The sequence below is a fragment of the Chionomys nivalis genome, chromosome 2 (assembly GCF_950005125.1).
Source record: "Chionomys nivalis chromosome 2, mChiNiv1.1, whole genome shotgun sequence".
In the NCBI taxonomy this organism is placed as follows: domain Eukaryota; kingdom Metazoa; phylum Chordata; class Mammalia; order Rodentia; family Cricetidae; genus Chionomys; species Chionomys nivalis.
In genome coordinates this window covers 15545938-15564693 of record NC_080087.1, presented here as the reverse complement: position 1 = coordinate 15564693, position 18756 = coordinate 15545938, and the positions used below count along the sequence as shown (strand labels likewise).

General features: G+C 41.4%; 1 protein-coding gene across 2 annotated transcripts in view; it reads right to left on the bottom strand.

Moving 5' to 3' along the window:
* Ipcef1 (interaction protein for cytohesin exchange factors 1) overlaps positions 1-18756 on the bottom strand; it is a 115774-nt gene that overhangs the window by 42258 nt on the left and 54760 nt on the right. For both annotated transcript variants that reach the window (XM_057761641.1, XM_057761642.1), the window contains 3 exons: positions 6397-6470; positions 4353-4424; positions 1062-1120 (listed from right to left, as the gene is read on the bottom strand). In XM_057761641.1, coding sequence (XP_057617624.1) covers positions 1062-1120; positions 4353-4424; positions 6397-6470 — 205 coding nt within the window. The remainder of the gene's footprint in view (positions 1-1061; positions 1121-4352; positions 4425-6396; positions 6471-18756) is intronic.

The window sequence follows — 18756 nt, the reverse complement described above, 5'->3', positions numbered from 1 at the left end:
CAGAGAGCATCCAAGATGCAAGAAGGTGGTTGTTGTGACTCAGGAAAAAAATAAGAAAAGAAAAGAATTCCTTAAAAATGTGTGATAGTTATGACACCATCAGCGGTGGAGATGGGAATCAGAATGAGCTGTGGGAGCTGCATCTGACTGATAACTCAGCCATGGTTGGTACCCCAAAACAACAAGAAGGGAACCAGGCTGAGCAAATGGGCCAAGCCACAAAACTGGAGGTCCCCAAGGGAGATCCTGGAAGATGGGCTTTAGAAGTTTAGGAGCAATATCACAAAAGGTCTTAAACACCAGGATAAGTCTGTCTACACATGTTTCTCTTCCCCAGTGGATAACCAATGGATGCTTATCTTGCAGAAAGGAGGACCAGCATGGTAGCTAGATGCTGACTTCATAGCATTGTAATGAATTCCCTTATTGGTTCACACTTGACACTTTTCCATTTCTAACCTTAGGATTTTAAAATCAAATGTATAACTTTCTCCTTTCAATGCCCAAGCGTCCTATAATCTAAGCATTGCAGCACCAGTCTGATTCAGTTCTCTGCTCCCCACTCTAAAGGCTAGTAATATTATGAAGATATGAATATGACTTTGTGAGGCCGGAACATGGTGTGTCTCCAACCCGATCTTCAGGTTCCAAGAACAATTTCAAGGTAATTAATGTCAACACACACCTGGCAGAGAGGTGAAACCGTCAGAGGAAATGGTGGGATGTAAGTTATCTGTCTAGATTGTGACACATTCAGGCCCGTGAGTAAGAATTCTGTAAGGAGGGCACTAAAACATTTGCATTGGCAATTGTTTGAGTATCGGTGGGGCCCGCAGCTGCTCAAGTGTGGGAGAAGTGTGAAATCGCTTCAGTTGGCAGAGAGGCTCGGCTCCGTGGTGAGGCTGTGTGAAGATGGCTGTCTGTACCTTTTAGATCATTTCAAATGTCAAACCACGTTTCCCCAGGATCAGCCTATACATAGAAGATGTCTCTTTCTTCCTCCTGACTCATTCGGTTCTAATGTTCTTGCTAAAGTTTCAGAAATGGAAAGCAGAACATACCTTCATCCTTTGTAGTGGACTCCTGGTGGATTACTGCAAATCCAAGTTTGCTTAACCACCTAAGATTCAAATGGAAAGTCATTGTCTGACCACACAGCTGGGCCCCTCATCCACTCACTTTCCCCCTTAGACCCTAAGCCTGCTTCCTGTCTCAGGCTTTACAATAAAGTTCAGTCCTACCTCCTCACTTACCCTGAGTATTTCCTAAACATGGAGACCTAAGATGTCTGGTTTCACAATACTTGGCTGTCCAGGGGTCTACACTTTTAAGAGGACCAGAAGGAGGCTTTATCCAGTGGCTAAGTAAGAAGCTAAACGAGATATTCTAACTAGATGAACAAATATGTCTTCTTTAGTAATTAAATATTTTAAAACTTCAGCCACCATCAGAGCATATCAAATTCAGTCACTTGACCATCAAAACTATCGTTCTTAATTTTTTTTAATTTATTGTCCTTATACTCATGCATTATACATTTGGAGGCCAGGAGACAACTTTGGGAAGACAGCTCTCTCTTTGTGCCTGCAAATGGGATCCATCAGTCTTGCCTGAGAAGCTATTTCCCCACTGAGCCTCTCTAATCCTCTACCATTTTAATAAGATCAATTGGTTCAGAAAAAAATCCATACCACTCATTTTTAAGCCAGAAAAAAATTTGCACCACTCAGTAGAAGACCTGAATAAAACATAAAAGGTATTCCTAAAAAGTGGAAATTTTTAATTTCTAAAATCTTCATGAAAGGCAAAAATGAATGAGTTTCTCTCTCCTATTGATGTATCTGCTATAGGAAGCAGGAGTGTTCGTCTAGTACCTGAACCATGACAAATGGGTCAAAAGAATGGGGGCAGAATCCGCAAGAGCTAATGCACATGTGGGGAAAAGCCTCGAATTTCAAACATGCATACTGGCCATTCGGAAACTGTATCATCTAGACCCATGCATGGTAACACTGAAAATGCTACTGGTGTCTGTGGTGAGAATAGAAAAATATGCATTTGAATCAAGTGTTGAACCACACATTAAAATTGATATAGTCAGTTTTGAGCAAGCAATTTGCTTAAATTATTCAAAATTTAAATACCCACCTTCTTTGCTCAGTAATTGCAATTGTTACTATCTATTTTGGGGGAAAAAAGTGTGTAGAAAAATATTGTCAACAACGCTTGTAACAGCAGAAAAAAAGACCCTGAGTTAGTAATTGTTCATTAACAAGAAATCAGATCGATAACAATCTAGATTATATGAATACAATATTATAATAAAACTAATAAAAATATTCACAAGCAGATTTGTAATGACTCAGGGGGAAAAATCCTACAGTTAGTAGAAAAGGACAAAGCCATAGGTTTTGTCTGTCCTAATGCATGTATAATGTATGTATAGTGTAACTGATACATTCATATCTGTGAATGAAGGAGTGCCCACAGTATAAGGAAGGAGAGGCGCTATTCTGTCGGATGTGGATAATCCCTAGGGAGCTGAATGGAAGGTGGAGAGAGTCAGAAATCTCATGCGTTTTCTATATTTTGTGTCATTTAATTTTTACATGATGTTTTACATAGTACTTAACTAACATTTAAAGTATATAGTAGGAAGTTGGGGAGATGGTTAGGTGGATAAAGAGCTTGCCATACAATCCTGAGGACATGATTTTGGATTCTCACATAAAGAGGTGGACAGTGACACTCATTTGTAGCCTCAGCACTAGGGTGTAGGCAGAGAAAGACACTCACTAAGTTACATGGCACTCAAGAGAACTATTTCTTTCACTAAGACCTCGTTGGGAAGATGAAAACTGTTTTGAAAGGATCAGTCCCAACATGGGTGGGAAAGATGCTAACAGGGATAAAGCCAAAGACATGTGATGCCCACGATACTGCTCGAGAAGCTATCAGAGTGGGATGCTGGGCAACCCTGTCTCCGTGCCCTATAGACCAGAGGCAGCCCTGTGAACCTCAGTGATGGCTCAGCAGCAGACTGGCAGTCACCATCTCTGGGTTCTAATTACCTCTAGGCAAGAACACTACCTTCTTCTGAACACTTGCAGAGCATGTGACTGCAGATGGGCTGGATTGTGTCACCAGTGCCATACAGAGACAAGTTTTGACCTTTGAAGGGTATACACCCTGTCTTCTGATGTGTCTGTTCTTTATTTCCCCTTCAGGTGCTTGAGAAAGGCAAGGGAGGGGGCAAAAGCTACAATCAGAAAGTGTGTGAAGCGACACCCTGTCTATCAAAGACATGTTTGAGAGACACTGTTCTTCCCTGACAGCTAACCCATGGTTTCCCAACTCCCTGTGAGTGATTTGTCCTCATCTGGAGAGATGAGGTGAGGGTAAGCTAAGTGTGTGTAGCAAATGAGAAGGCTCCTAGCTAGACTGTGCTGCAGAAGAGGTGACTTGAAGGGGGGGTGGAAGTGTATGAGGGAAGATAGCATCTATTTTATTTAGTTTTCTGAAACAAGAAGGCAAAGATGGATTATGTATGGAAGATAAGCAATGAAATGTTTACCATGTACAATAGTTAGCAGCATTTCAGGTTAAGCTCTATGAATGGAAGAATTATGGGGTGGGGTGGGAGGGTTTGATTGTTACTGCCCACCATCTTTGTCAATGGGGCATACTATAGATGTCCCATAAACATTAAATTATTATATGATGGTCTTAAAGACATCAAGAACAGTCTTTTTAAGTTAATAACCTGTCTTCTGGTGCCTCAAGGCAGCACCTCACAGATTGCTCCATTCAAATTGTAGCAAGTACTGTGCATCTTTGTCTAAACCAGGAGCAAAGCGGGAATTGAGTGCATTGACCTAACAGAGCAAGCCAGAAACAGAGCTAGGATATATTTTAAAGTCAGGTGCACTGGAAGTAAATGTTCAGGGTGATACAAGGAGAAGCAGGCGATAAATCCATGAGCCTTTGTGATAATCACACATCACACACTAGAGGCTGCAGAGCCTGAGTGGCAATGGGTCTTTCTTTTGTGGTGTGAATTCTCATAATGTCTCATCTCCTTCTGTCTACTCTCTCCTCTCAGTGACTCCTTCAGGAGAATCTTACAACTACTCCCTAAAACAGTCATTAAGACAAGTTTATGTCCACAGATGACTGCACATGCTAGAGAAGAAAGCAAGCTGCTTTTATAATGGCTAGAGGAATTAACAGAACAAACTCAAGCAACAAAAATAAATAGGACAATGAGAGACATGACCACTGGCGTAAAACTCTGATGCCTGACCGAAGTAAGTTCATTCTCTTAGGGACTGGATGCAGCCGTCTCTACTTACATGTTCATTTCCTGTAAATTCTCTGCTGCAAAATAGAAGGTTTTGATCTCTGGGTGGTTGATCTTAAATGCACTAGAAAGAAGAAAAGCACATGTGTTAGAGTTTTTAAAGAAACTTTGTTAAACACCTGTTATCTGGTCCCTATTCCAATTAGCAGGGGTCGTTTTATCCCATCAGAACTGCATCTTGGTGAGCAGGGAAGCACATATCTTAGTTAAGGGAGCCACCTAAGTGTTGGCAAGAGACTTGAACCTGGAGTGGCTACCTGGTGCCAGGGCAATGTCCCCAGTTAGTTCCTTGGGCAGCTGAGGATAGGGAACCTGAAATGACCCTATCCTATAGCCATACTGATGAATATCTTGCATATCACCATAGAACCTTCATCTAGCGATGGATGGAGATAGAGACAGAGGCCCACACTGGAGCACCAGACTGAGCTCCCAAGGTCCTAACAAGGAGCAGAAGGAGGGAGAACATGAGCAAGGAAGGAAGACCACGAGGGGTGCACCCACCCACTGAGACAGTGGGTCTGATCTATTTGGGAGCTCACCAAGGCCAGCTGGACTGTGACTGAAAAAGCATGGGATAAAACTGGACTCTCTGAACACGGCGGACAATGAGAGCTGACAAGAGGCCAAGGACAATGGCACGGGGTTTTGATCCTACTTCATGTTCTGGCTTTGTGGGAGCCTAGACAGTTTGGATGTTCACCTTCCTAGACCTGGATGGAGTGGGGAGGACCTTGGACTTTCCACAGGGCAGGGAACCCTGACTGCTCTTGGGGCTGGAGAGGGAGAAGAGGAGTGGGGGGAGGGGGAGAGGGGCGGGAGGAGGGGGAGGGAACTGGGAGGCGAGGAGGAGGAGGAAAATTTTTTTTTCAATAAGAAAAAAAGAACTGCATCTTAGCCACTCCTTAGCTTCCATTTAAATATCTAAAGGTGTACCTTTTTCACCTGCTAACTATTTAAAGGTTTAGAAACAATACATTCAAGTTGAGAGTCCCTGGGTTGTCACTTTACAGGATTCAGATCAACTCATTCAAGAATGGTATTATTTAAATTCAGTCAACTATACAGTAGTTTTAGTTATATGAAAAGAATCAGGTATGTCACTTCAATACCACATAACTCTTCAGAAACCATAGATAAGGGGCTCTGTATTGGTAAAGGAAAAAGAACAAATTAGATATTAGTTAAAGGAAGTTTATGGTCCATCAGTGATAGCAAGTAAAATGTTTCCACTTACCATTCACACCAGAACAGGACAGAGTTATTTTTTAATAACCAATCAAAAACCACAAGCATCAATACAGAACAAGACACAGCTATTACACCAGCATAGCAAAGAACAAAAGCTAACACTGGTTCCCAAGAAAGCAATTCATTGCTTATTAATGAAAAATTGTTCCTTTCAAATAATAAAGGAAAAGATGTTGAAGAAAGAATAAGAGAAAGAACAAAGATGACATAAAAGTAAGTCACAGTAGGGTGTTCTCTTGAAATGATCATGTGAGCAGAGTGTACACGCAGCTCTCTAGGGAGCTCTTGACTGTTCCCAGACCCTCCAGGCTCTGTCCTTCTTAGAAGAACCTACTTCACCCCCATCACTGTTCATTCTTATTCTATAGCATAATACAATTCCAACAGAAATACATCAGAGTATGGAATGGCAAGGCCAGTACTAATAATACCATGAACTAAGATGACCTGGTCTTGCTGTTAGGTCTACAGCTCTGTGTGGTGACCCCTGCTTTGCTATTTATTCTTTGCAAGGTCAAAACCTTTACATTGATTTCCTTGCCTTAGTGTGTGTTTGGCACAAGGAATGGGGCAGTTAATACACCCATCCACCCCATGGGTTGACATACCAGAAAATGAGAAGTTAATATTTCTATGTCCATTTCCTATGAGTATATATTTGTACAGTGCCAACTCACAACACTCAAAATTCCCAGACATTTTAATCGTACCTTCCTCCACTTCCAAATCACCCCATTACTAGGTGAACATTGAAAATGGATTTGGGGGATGGAAAAAAGACTCACTGTTTTTTCTTGCATTCAGAGGCTCTTTCCACTGTGAAATCTGGCAGGTTGACAAATCCATCAGCTTTTTCTGCCTGAAACAAACACATAGTCATAAACGCTCAGCTGCCAGGCTTTGACACACTGACAACATGAACTAGAGAGGACATTAGTTAAATGAGGTAGAACCACAAGAATGTCCATGAAGCAGCATTAACTAGCCATGGACTTAGATACACTGTTTTTAAAAGATATTAGTATTCTTAGAAACAGAAACATTTCTTAAGAGTGACATGAGAGCAGAGTGGCGGTGGTGGCTCATGCCTTTAACCCCAGCTCTTGGGGGCCATAGGCAGGAGAACCTCTGTGAGTTCAAGGCCAGCCTGGTCTATATAGTGAGTTCCAGGACAGCCTGGGCTACACAGAGAAACCCTTTCTTAAAAAAGAAAGGAAGGAAGGAAGTAAGGAAGGAAGGAAGGAGGGAGGGAGGGAGGGAGGGAGGGAGGGAGGGAGGGAGAGAGGGAGGAAAGGAAAGAAGAAAAGAAGAAAGAAAGGAAGGAAGGAAGAAAAAGAAAGATGTTGGAGAAGGGCCACTTGTTGGTTTATGACTGCCCAGCTAGCTTAGACCCAAAATAATCACACAGAAACCATACCAGTTAAATCACTGGTTGGCCCATTAGCTCTAGCTTCTTATTGGCTAATCTCTTACATATTAATTTAACCGATTTCTACCAATCTGTGTATCACTATGCGGTAGTGACTTACCGGCAAAGTTTCGGCATGTCTGACTCTGACAGGGGTTCCATGGTGTCTCTCTAACTCCACCTCCTCCTTCCATGCTATAGGCCAAGACAGTTTTCTTTATTCATTAACCAATAAACAAATAGTCAGAGGGACCTCCCACATCATTATTTTTATCTAAACAGAAAAGGGGAGGCGATATGGGATTTACCTCTGTATGCTGTGATTACTATTAATGAATAAAGAAACTGATTTGGACTTATAGCAGGGCAGAGCTTAGCTAGGCAAGGAAAACTAAATGGCATGCTGGAAGAAAGGAGGCAGACTCAGAGAGATGCCATGTAGCCCCGCTGGAGACAGACGCTGAGACTGTAACTAGTAAGCCACAGATTAATAGAAATGGGTTAAATTAATATGTGAGAGTCAGCCAATAAGAAGCTAGAGTTAATGGGCCAAAGAGTAATTTAATTAACACAGTTTCTGTGTGATTATTTTGGGTCTAAACTAGCCAGGTAGTTGGGAACTAACAAACGACCCTTCCCCCAACAGAAAGAGAAGTGATATAATGCAGCTTAGGGATGATCAGTATACAGCAGGCTCTGGGCCTGCCCCTGCTCTCCTTCTGTCCTCATGATACCCACAGAGTTAACCCATGTATATTCTGCTTCCTGCTGAACCCAGAGGCATGCTCATCATCATTCTCCCCCGACAACTGTGGCAAGCCACAAGCACAGGAGACAAAACCTCATTAGCAGCCTAGAGACGGTAGACAGAGCCCAGGCCTTGAAGTTGGCAAACTCACAGATACACATCTTGCTGTCTGTTAGGACTGGAGAGAGCCCAGATAAACATAGCCTTTAATAGACACTCAGCAAGAACCACTTCTTTCCTGAGGCTGTAGGAAGTGTTTGGAGTGTTTGCTCAGAGTCACATCTTGCAAAATCCTACTGCCATGGTTGACTCTTGTAGAAGAAAGTCCCCAAGAAAGAATGATGCTGTGGATAGCATACGATGAGTGTTCCTTTAAATCAATAAAAGCTTCACAAGAAATAGAATCAAGGAGCCCCCTCTCTATGAACCAGTTGATCTATAACGTATAAATAAAAGCTAAGATGATCTACAGAGAAGTTGGGTCATTTGTCATAAACAGAGCTCACATCTCCTTTCAGGAACACTAATGTAAATGAATTGGCAGATATTAAAAGATGAATTAAATTTTGATTTTGAAAACACAATCTTAATTTTAAAATCAGCTAGCTGTTAAATTTGTTCCAGGATGATCTTAGTTGACTTCATTATTCTGTCTCTTTTTCATATCATTGAAAGAGAAACTCATTTTTTTTTCAGAAAAAATTAGTCAACTCCATTCCCAGCCTCTATCTCCTAGATATCTCTGTTTATGCAAGTATGTGCCTGCATGCTCTCCCTTGGAAGAATTAAAACTCAATTTTAGTGAGAACTTCTCCTTCTAAAATACATACACACACACACGTATACACTGAGTACACACATATATAACTCATTTATTTATAGGCTTTTTAGTTACCACACAGTGGCTTCATCAATCTCATCTTTAAACACAAAAAAACAGATAAAGTATACATTCAAGGAATGTATAATACATGAGTTTGATGTGGGATTCTCTTCTGCATGCTGTGAATACCATTGGTTAATAAAGAATCTGTCTTGGGCCTGGTAGGGCAGAATAGAGGTAGGCGGGAAAACTAGACTGAATGCTGGGGGAAAGAAGGAGGAGTCAGGGAGAAGCCATGGAGCCCAGATAGAGACAGACACTGGATGGAACCTTGCCAGTAAGCCACAGTCATGTGGTGATACACAGATTAATAGAAATGGGTTAAATTAAGATGTAAGAGCTAGCCAATAAGAAGCTAGCACTAATAGGCAAAGCAGTGGTTTAATCAATACTGTTTCTGTGTAGTTATTTTGAGTCTGGGCAGCCAGGAATGAACAAGAAGCCTCCTACAACATGAGTTGATATTTTATATAACACACAATGTTTCCTGTGATTTTCAATTACAATTATATGCAGAAATGTAATTTTGGAAAACCTAGGTCCATTGCTAAAAACCTACCCAAAGCAAATACAGATATTCAGGTGTATCTGTACGGTAACAGTACACACTGTTCACAACCAGAAACAGACTAAAACACAAATTGATCATCAACAAACAAACTGTGATAAATCCATACAGATAAATATTATGTATAGTCACAAACTCCATGAAAGACTGGCATATGCTAAATAGATAAACCTTGCAAATATTATGCTAAATGAAAGATTTTAGTCACAAAATATCATGCATTATTTGATTACATGTATATGAAATATTCAGAATAAAAAATATATAAAGAAAACACACACACATATATACATACATACATACATTCCAGGCCCTGGGGAAAGAATTGGGCATAACTACTTGAAGGAAGTGAAGTTTTGTCTTGGAAATGTTTTGAAACTAGATAGAGATGGGTGTACATCTTTGTAAATGTACGAGATTTTTACTCAAGTACTCACTTCAAAATGGTTGATCTTATGTAATATGGCTATATTGATCATGCTATATAACATATATGTTATATATATATATATGTAACATCACTGTTATATTAAGACATTTTCATATAAATCCCCATAACTAGTTTTGAGGAAAACTATCATTATATCAAGCATTTGTTGCCACTTCAATGCCAACTGTTCCAGATTCTAAGAAACCTAAATACTTCCAATGAGAAGTCCCATCCAACTCTTCCATATGTCCTAAGTTGGACTCTAGTGAACATTAACCCAATCCGATCCACCCCTGTGCCTCCTAGCAACACTACTGCTCACCTTCCTTCTAATTACCTCCTCTTTTAAAGTTTTCACAAGGTCTTCTGCTATCTCTCTGACATCAGGGTACCTCAGAGTTCAATCCATAAACCTTTACTCTCTCCATTTCAGCACTATGGCCGACTGACTTGTGACATTTCCATGAATTCACATATCATCACCACACATACAGACACACACACACACATTCAAAATCCACAACTTGAATTGAGATTCATCCCTGGAGAGCTCCTTGTCTAGATGTATAATGGCCCAGTATCTTTATTCACATGGATAAATGCTGAGCTCCTAAAGAATGGTCCGAACCAAGATCATCTTACTCCATGCCTTCTCCTCTTCTGTGTTCTCTTCTTCAGTGAATGACACTATCAAGACTTCATAAGAGAAAAGGAGGGTAGAGAAGGAGAGAGAGAAGAAGAAAGAAAGAGAGAATTGTGGACAAAAGAGACATTTCTAGCTCTCCCATTCCAACTATCCCTGTGTAGATACTGTCTGTCATCATAAAAATACATGTTGAGGCTTGGTCTATGATGAGAAAGACTGAAGTCTTTAAAACTTAAGTGAATTGGTCTGCTAAATGAACAGTGTCAAATCTACCTCTAAATTAATACCTCTATGGTGGCCTGGATGAAAATGGCCCAAACAGACTCACCATTTTGAATGCTTGATTTCCAACTGCTGGACCTATTTGGAGGGATTGGAATTTGTGGCCTTGTTAGAATAGATGTGTCCCTGGGGGTGGGCTTTGCAGTTTTAAAAGACTCCATTCCCTGTACCAGGTGCTCTCTCTCCCTCTGCCTTCTGCTTGTGACTCAAGATGTGAGTGCTCAGCTGTTCTTGCCACTATACTCCACCATCATAGATTCTAAAATTGGAAGCCCAATCAAATGTCTACTTTTATAAGTTGTTTTTGGTCATGCTGTTACAGTAATAGACACCCTAACTAAGACAACCTCTATACCCATAGACTAATACAGTCCTCAAACCTCATCAGAGAAGCTTCTATGTGTAATAGAAATTTACAATTGAGCAAGCTAGAGTAAGTGAATAAGCATCACAAATGAAACATCTATATCATACACACACACACACACACACAGACGCACACATACACAGATGACTGGGAAATCATCATAAAAAATGAACAGAAAGACTGTAAGAGTCAGAGGTCATGGATTGCAGCAAAAGTGTCTTCCAAACATGACAGAGCAACTTTACTCATGCACCCAGAGCTGTGGTTGCCTACACAAGACCAGTATAATATCAAGCCAGTCAGCATTATAGCATGGAGATGAGATGGCCTTGTGAGCCCCCACTCCTAACTGGGAAAGTTTTTATAACTGATGACTTCTCTGGGAAGGAAAGTCAGCCTTCTTTAAGGGTGTGCTCCCTAGTCAGTTAACCACTACCCCAGAGAATGGTCTCTCACCCTGAGTATATGCGCTGTAAAAAGTTGGATTATTAAGAATAAGTAAAAGAGAACAGGAAGTGTGTGGGGATGGTGAAATAGAGGATGAATCTTAGAGGAGATAGGGAAGGAGTATAAGTAAATATAATCAAAATAAATTTTATGGTATTCTTAAAGAAAATCAGATCTTTTTAAAAAAAAACTTAAGTAAATGCTAAGTATGTCATGGTTAGAGAGATGGCTTAACAGATAAGAACATTTGCTGTGCAAACATGACCACATAATTTCAAATCTCAAATATGCACATAAAATGCCAGGCATAGTGCCATGCATACCTATACACTAGTACCCCGGGGCTATCTGGCAGTCAGCCCAGCCCTAGGCTCTGGAAGAGACCCTGACTCAAGAGAATACGGTGGAGAATGACTAAGTAGGGCAGCAGAGATGATGCTTTCAGTCTCCATGCACTCATATGGGACTCCACACACCACAAACACATGATGAACAATTGAGTGAATATGTTAAATAGGTCAGTGGGAATCTAAGGTTTTTCTCATGAGAGTGAATTCTTATTTTCTGGAGGCTGATTTGCCTGCTGAGAGAATAGGTTGTTGCAAAAAGGCACCTCACATGCTGGGATCCCTTTGCACACAATCACTATGCCTCCTGCTTCTCCACTATATAAGTCATATGTGGTTCTTACTAAAAGCTAAGCAGGTCCCAGCAGCAGCCTTCAGAATTTGAACTAAATAAACATCACTTCTTTTTGAGCCACCCAGCCTTCAGTATTTTGTTATAGAAAATGAACTAAGACAACCGTTCCCAAAATTCATAGAGGTAAACACAAAGTTGTGTTATGGTTGCATCTTTAACAGATGGTTCAGTCATCTATTCCTACCATGTCATGTCCTGTCCATCACCATTAGCTTTTTGTTAAATTACTGAAAAATCCTCCAAAGCCAGTTCCCTTCTTTCTAATTCTCTCCTTTAACCCAATATAGCATCCAAATGACATCCCATAGCAATTCTGTCCATCATGAACATGTTTCATGGCACTCCTCTAATTAAAACCCTGCCTGGTTCCCAGGTGCTCAGTAGATGAAGCTTTAGTACCTCAGCAGAACACCCTTCATGGCTGAGCCCTAATGAATTCCACAATTTCACCTTCTCCAGTATCCCTGTCTTCTGTTCAACCAAAAACAAACTGAAAAAAAATTGTAAAACAAAGAAAACTATGTTCTTCTGGAGCTAAGTAAGACACCCAATTCATGTCATGACCTACACTTCTATGCAATATCATAATCTCATTTAGGTGGCAATAACATAAAAATTAATTGAAAATGAAACATATACAAAACAAGAAAATGTTTCAGTTGGTAAAAATCATGACACATAAGCAGAGGGATTCAAGTTCAATCCCAAGAACCCATGAAAAGAGCTGACAAAAATGATCCACACCTATAACCCAAGAACTGGGAAAACAGAGACAGGAAAGCCTTGAAGACCAGCATATCTAACATGGTCAGGGAATTCCAGGTTTGTTGGGAGACGCTGTCAGAAAAAGTAAGATGGGGAGCAATTAAGGAGGATGCCCAGCATTGATCTCTAGCTTCCATAGGCATGTATACACACACACACATACACACACACGTGCGTGTGCGTGCACGTGCCACCACCACCACTACCACCATCACCACACAAAAACAAAACATACAAGTGTTGCTTTTACTAGTGTTTGCATGCATTTAGAAATATTGATTTGGTGAGCTGGTTCAGCCGATAAAGGTTCTTACCAACAAGACTAACAATCTGAACTCTATCCCCAGGACCAAAAAATGTGGTGCAAGGGAAGAATGGATGCCTGAAAATCGCCCTCTGACCTCCACAAGCACACTGTGATATGCTCCCAATAAACAATACAGATTATTAAACGAATGAAAGATAGATTACACATCTTTGGTTCACTGGGTTTATTTCACTGGTTTCCTTTCCACAAAACTGAAAAGGCTGAAGCTCTTTCAACTAGAGATCCAAAGAAACCTGAGTGGAGCCATTGCATAAAGTTTCCGTAGAAACCCTCCTTCTCATACACAGCAACTCTTGTCATTATTCTAAAGACGTCTGAGCTGTATTCAAAGTCACATCAGCTGTGTCAAAAATGTCCCTTGCTTATTTAACCTGCAAAAAAAAGCCACAGAAGTGGCAATCACAAAGGGCAGCTTCTCATGGAATGACAGTTTTCTTTTTCTCCTCCTCCTACCCTTTCATATCTGCCCCTGCCTGATCCATTAACTAAAATAACTGACTCGAACGGTATCCTTCCCTTTAAGGATTCCTAACTTTCTAAAACGTCACTTGACAGTTATGTATTGAGACCTGATAATTTCCCCAGATCTCTAACATGATCTTTAAAAGTGTCCTCCAGCCACTGTACAAACTTATCAATCTTAAGTGCAGCAACACACAGCACACAGCTGGGCCTTCAGCCATAGGGTGTTCTATAACTACAAAAAAACTTCCTTTCAAGTTAGCCCACCCACTTTCCCAGGCACCCGACTCCCTGCCCCCACCCCCAGCAGAACTTATCATTAGGTAGAACCAAAGTCTTACTTATGTCAAAACTGGCAAAGTTCAAACATCAAGGACAGGAGTGACGCTCCTCCAGTGTCAATCATCTGTGTTCATCTCTCCCTTAAACTCTTTTCTCTCTCACTAAAAGCTTCTATACATTCAGTCAAGACCTCACTGTGTCCCAGGTGTGAGAATATCATAGTGAGATGGAGACCTCATCTCTTGAGAGAAACGGGACAATGAGCTCAACATGACCCATGGACTTAGGCAGCATCTTGTGGACTTGTGGACGTGTAATGCGAGGCTGAGTAGGAGAGCGCCATAATGGAGCTGGAGAATACAAGCAGGGCAGGATGCCTGCTGCTCCCTGGTGACACCAAACCCCTCTCCCTGACCCTCTTATGTGAGTTTCCAAGAGTCATGATGGGTGCAATCTCTTTCTACAAGTCTGGGACAAGTTCCCTCCTATTTCTCTTCAGAGCAAGAAGTGGGCTACCTTCATAGTCCTCTCATGGTGGTGTGTCCTGGTTGTTGGTCTAACTCTCCTACAGACCAGAGTATTTTGAAGGAAGCAACTGTTTCATTTAATATATTTTTGATTTATAAGGCAATTGTCCATTCTGTGTGGAAAAGCTATACATGTGTTATGAATGACTGAGTGATGGAAAATTTTTTCCCTTTGACAATAAAGAAAATGTTAAAATAAGATGTGGAAACTATTTTGAAAAATATTTCAGCATTTTCTGAAAATCACAAGCATGTAATTTCTGCACAGCCCAGCAATTCCACTCCTGGGTACCTACCCACCCCCGCCATTGAAAACTCATACCCATGAAAAGAGTTGCAAGCAAATATTTATAGATACATTAGTCATAGTATCTTAAGCAGGAAACAACCTAAATGTCCATTGGCGGGTAACTAAAGAGCATAATGTATTCCTGCTCACATGATAGAACACTATCAACATTAGAAAGGAACAAGCACCTTCTGCTAAACTGTACATAAGCCTTGGCAGCATGCACTTACTGACAACACAAGAGACAATATGTTACACTATGTCTCCATTTTTATGAAGTTCATGAAGGTAGAAAGCAAAGCAAAGGCTTGAGGTGGGAATATAGGGTTAAGGGTAAATGGACACAAGAAGTCACTCTGGTTCTAAACAACTGACCTAAAATCAGTTTGTGATAATCATTGCATCAGTGAGTGGATGTAAATAGAGTGGGTATTATGATAGAATAAACATATCTCAAATAAGCTGAACACATGAGATGGAGCACAAGTCTGGAGTCTAAATACTGTGACTAAAATCCCTCGAATGTGGTTATCATGAAAGTCAGAAAGTGCAATCCAAGGTCCCCAAGGACCCACTGGGACTGAGTATGACTGGCTCAAATATTATCACAACACTGAGCCCATGCTCTCTGGATTAAAGGTGAACTATGTAGTCAAGTTTGGATTGAAGGGATTTGACATATAAGTATTTTACATAAAGTTTGCCATACTTTAAAATTTAACCAAAACAGGTTATCAAATCCTGGTATTGAAGTTGAAGACCACAGAAGCTTTGGGGAGGGGGCCAGTGAAATACTTTACATTTATACAATAATGGAGAACATATTTCTAATCCACAATATGGTCAACACTATTGAGAATCAACACTAATATTAACTATAACTTCTGTGGCCATGCACTTAATGACATGTCATGGTAGGTTTGTCAACTGTAACAAACGTGCCTCTCCACTGAGGATGTTGATGCGGAAGGCTGGGCAGGAGTGTCTGTGTCTGTGTAGACGCCAGAAGTAACTGGAAACCTCTGTGAACCCACTAATCATTCTTACGAGAACACTCTAAGTTCTCTTAAAATGAAGCCTGGAAAGTAACTAAAACAATGAGAAGCTGATGCAGAGGGATTGTAAGTTCAAAGGTAGCTGGGCAAGAGTGAGCTCAAGGTCATCCTGGAAAACATAGTGAGACCCTATTTCAAAGCAGAAGATAAGAATGGGGTGCAGATTAGTGGTGCTGTGCTTGTCTATGTTTAATTCCCAGTAACAAAAATTAAGGACATCTAATTTTAGTTTCTAAATGGAAACATGAGTGCCAGGCACCTTCCAAATTAGACAAAATAACAAAAATAGGAAATACTAAAAAAGATAGAAAACCTACCTGCAAAACCAACTTCTACAACTACGTAAGTCAAGGCGGAGCAAACAAGAAGAAAATGAACGGGGATACAGGGCGATATTGTGTAGTTTCATAGTGGAAAATAAAAATTATGGTTCTCTTAAATAGAATCTGATTTTAAAGAAAATAGCTCAGGAAAGCAAAGATTTCTCTGTAATCTGCATTCATGTTCATGAGCAGATATGAATTTTTAAGTCTCTGACTCACTTTAAGCCATGCACATGAGGCTGCTCAGTGCCCATCACAGGCTAAAGAGACTGTGAAACTCCCCATTTCTCCAAGAACACCTCTGTTTTCTCAGTTGTGCCCTGACATCCCCCCACACACACTGGATGAAGCTGAATATGGGAAGCCAGTTGTCCCTTCCCAGGCAGTGCAGAACAACAGAGACTGAATTCTCCTATAGTACACACACGTGGAGGCTGGGTTCCCCTAGAGCACACACAGGTGGAGGCTGGATTCTCCTATAACACATGTGGAGGCTGGGTTCCCCTAGAACACATGTGGAGGCTGGGTTCCCCTAGAGTACACACACATGTAGGCTGGCTTCTCCGAGAAACACACATGGGGAGGCTGGGTTCCCCTAAAGTACATACACATGGAGGCTGGGTTCTCCTAGAGCACACACACGTGGAGGCTGGGTTCCCCTAAAGTACATACACATGGAGGCTGTGTTCTCCTAGAGCACACACACGTGGAGGCTGGGTTCCCCTAAAGTAAATACACATGGAGGCTGTGTTCTCCTAGAGCACACACACGTGGAGGCTGGGTTCTCCTAGAAACACACACAGCGAGGCTGGGTTCCCCTAGAGCATACATGGATGCTATATTCTCCTAGAGAGCACATGGAGACTGGATTCTCCTAGAGTACACACACGTGGAGGCTGATTCTCCTACACTACACCCGAAGGCCAGATTCTCCTAGAGCACACAAAGGCCGAATTCTAGACCACACACAGAGATTGGATTTTTCTACAGCACTCATACATGGAGGTTAAATTCTCCTTGCACATATGGAGGCTGGATTTCAAAGAATACACCAACTTGAGACCAGTACCCCTTTTTCTAAAATATAAGCTAAAGGGCTACGAAGATTGGAGGAGAGACAAGACAAGATGTCCTGGCACATTCAAGCTGTGCAGAGGCTTCTCATGCAAAAGTGGAAATCAAATTCAGACCAAAGGACAGAACTACAGAAGTGTGTCCTCTCACCAGAAACCACAGTTGTGGGGCCTGTCCTACATACATCTCTGAGGCTTCATATGATAACATGTGGCACAATTTATATTCACACATGACTTTAAAGAACACACATGGAACAGACACCTGGAAGCTTCTTTTCCACAAAGCACTGACTCCTCACTTAAGCTACAACCAAAATGCACTGAAAGCTTGGCATCACTACCTTCATTTTGCTGCTGCCTCCTTTATTATAGACTACTTGCTTACCTCTTCAGGTTGGAATATTCATCGCTGAAGGAGTGTCCACCTAACCTAATCTCATCCCCCTTCAAGGCTGAAGGCACAGAGATAAAGTTGACCTAAGTTTCAGGGACTTCAGATACCATAAACAGTACATCTTTACAGGAAAGATCTGCCCCCTGACAGACACACACACACACCTCTCCCATGAATAGGACTCCCCATGATGGGTGACCATGTCCTGAGACCTACATTAATCCTCCCCAACTATGACAGTCATAAAGACTTCTTGGGGCCACAAACAGATGCAGACAGAGCGGACAATGATGAGCAGACCATGCTTCATTCAGGATTGCTTCCTTTTGCTTATCTCTTGGCTCCTGCTCCACTCCATCACCCATTAAGCCTAAGATAAGGTTGGGACCCCAAACCTGTAACACAGAAGTTTATTTATTGATAGTGAAATCTAGTCTAAGAAGAGACATTGCTAGCATTTTTCACAATGATGTGGCTGTCACATTTCAGGTATTTACATAGTCCCCATGCCTGCAAATGGCACAGAATCTATAGCCTCCCCTCCTCTCTCCCTGCAATGAAATTGATGACAGTGTTTGGTTCTGATGAGTAACTCATCCTCTCCTCTCTTTCAGAAAGGAACACAGAAATGGACACACCAAGCACCTTGCATTCTGCAAGTCTCACCTGGGTCAGTGAACAGAGAGCTGCATCCACCAGTCTTGGGGGACAGAAAGCACTTCAGGATGCAAGAAAAAGTGTGTTTGGCTTGGTCATCCTTCTTTCTACCTCCTCCCCCTTTATCCTTTCTTCCCTATCCTCCCTCCTTGTTCTTCTAGTTATAAGAAGCAGTTCTCACAGGGGGTGTGGCTGGGATACCTCAGAAATGTGCTTGACAGAAACAGCTAATGCTAACATTGACTGAGCAGTGAGCATAAGAAGGGTACCATTCTCTACCTTTTGGGTAAAATTAATTCTATTCTCGGTATCAGAACTGATGAGGCAGGTGATTTTTAACCCACATCACCCAACTGATGCTGTTGCCTCATGAAGAAATTGCACAAAATTCATAAATTTCCAGAACAAAGAACAGGACTCAGAAGCGAGTCATTCTAACAGGAGACAGATGGTTTTCCTTTGCCTTGCAAAGAGAGCTAAAAGAAAGAGGAGACATCTACACTTAA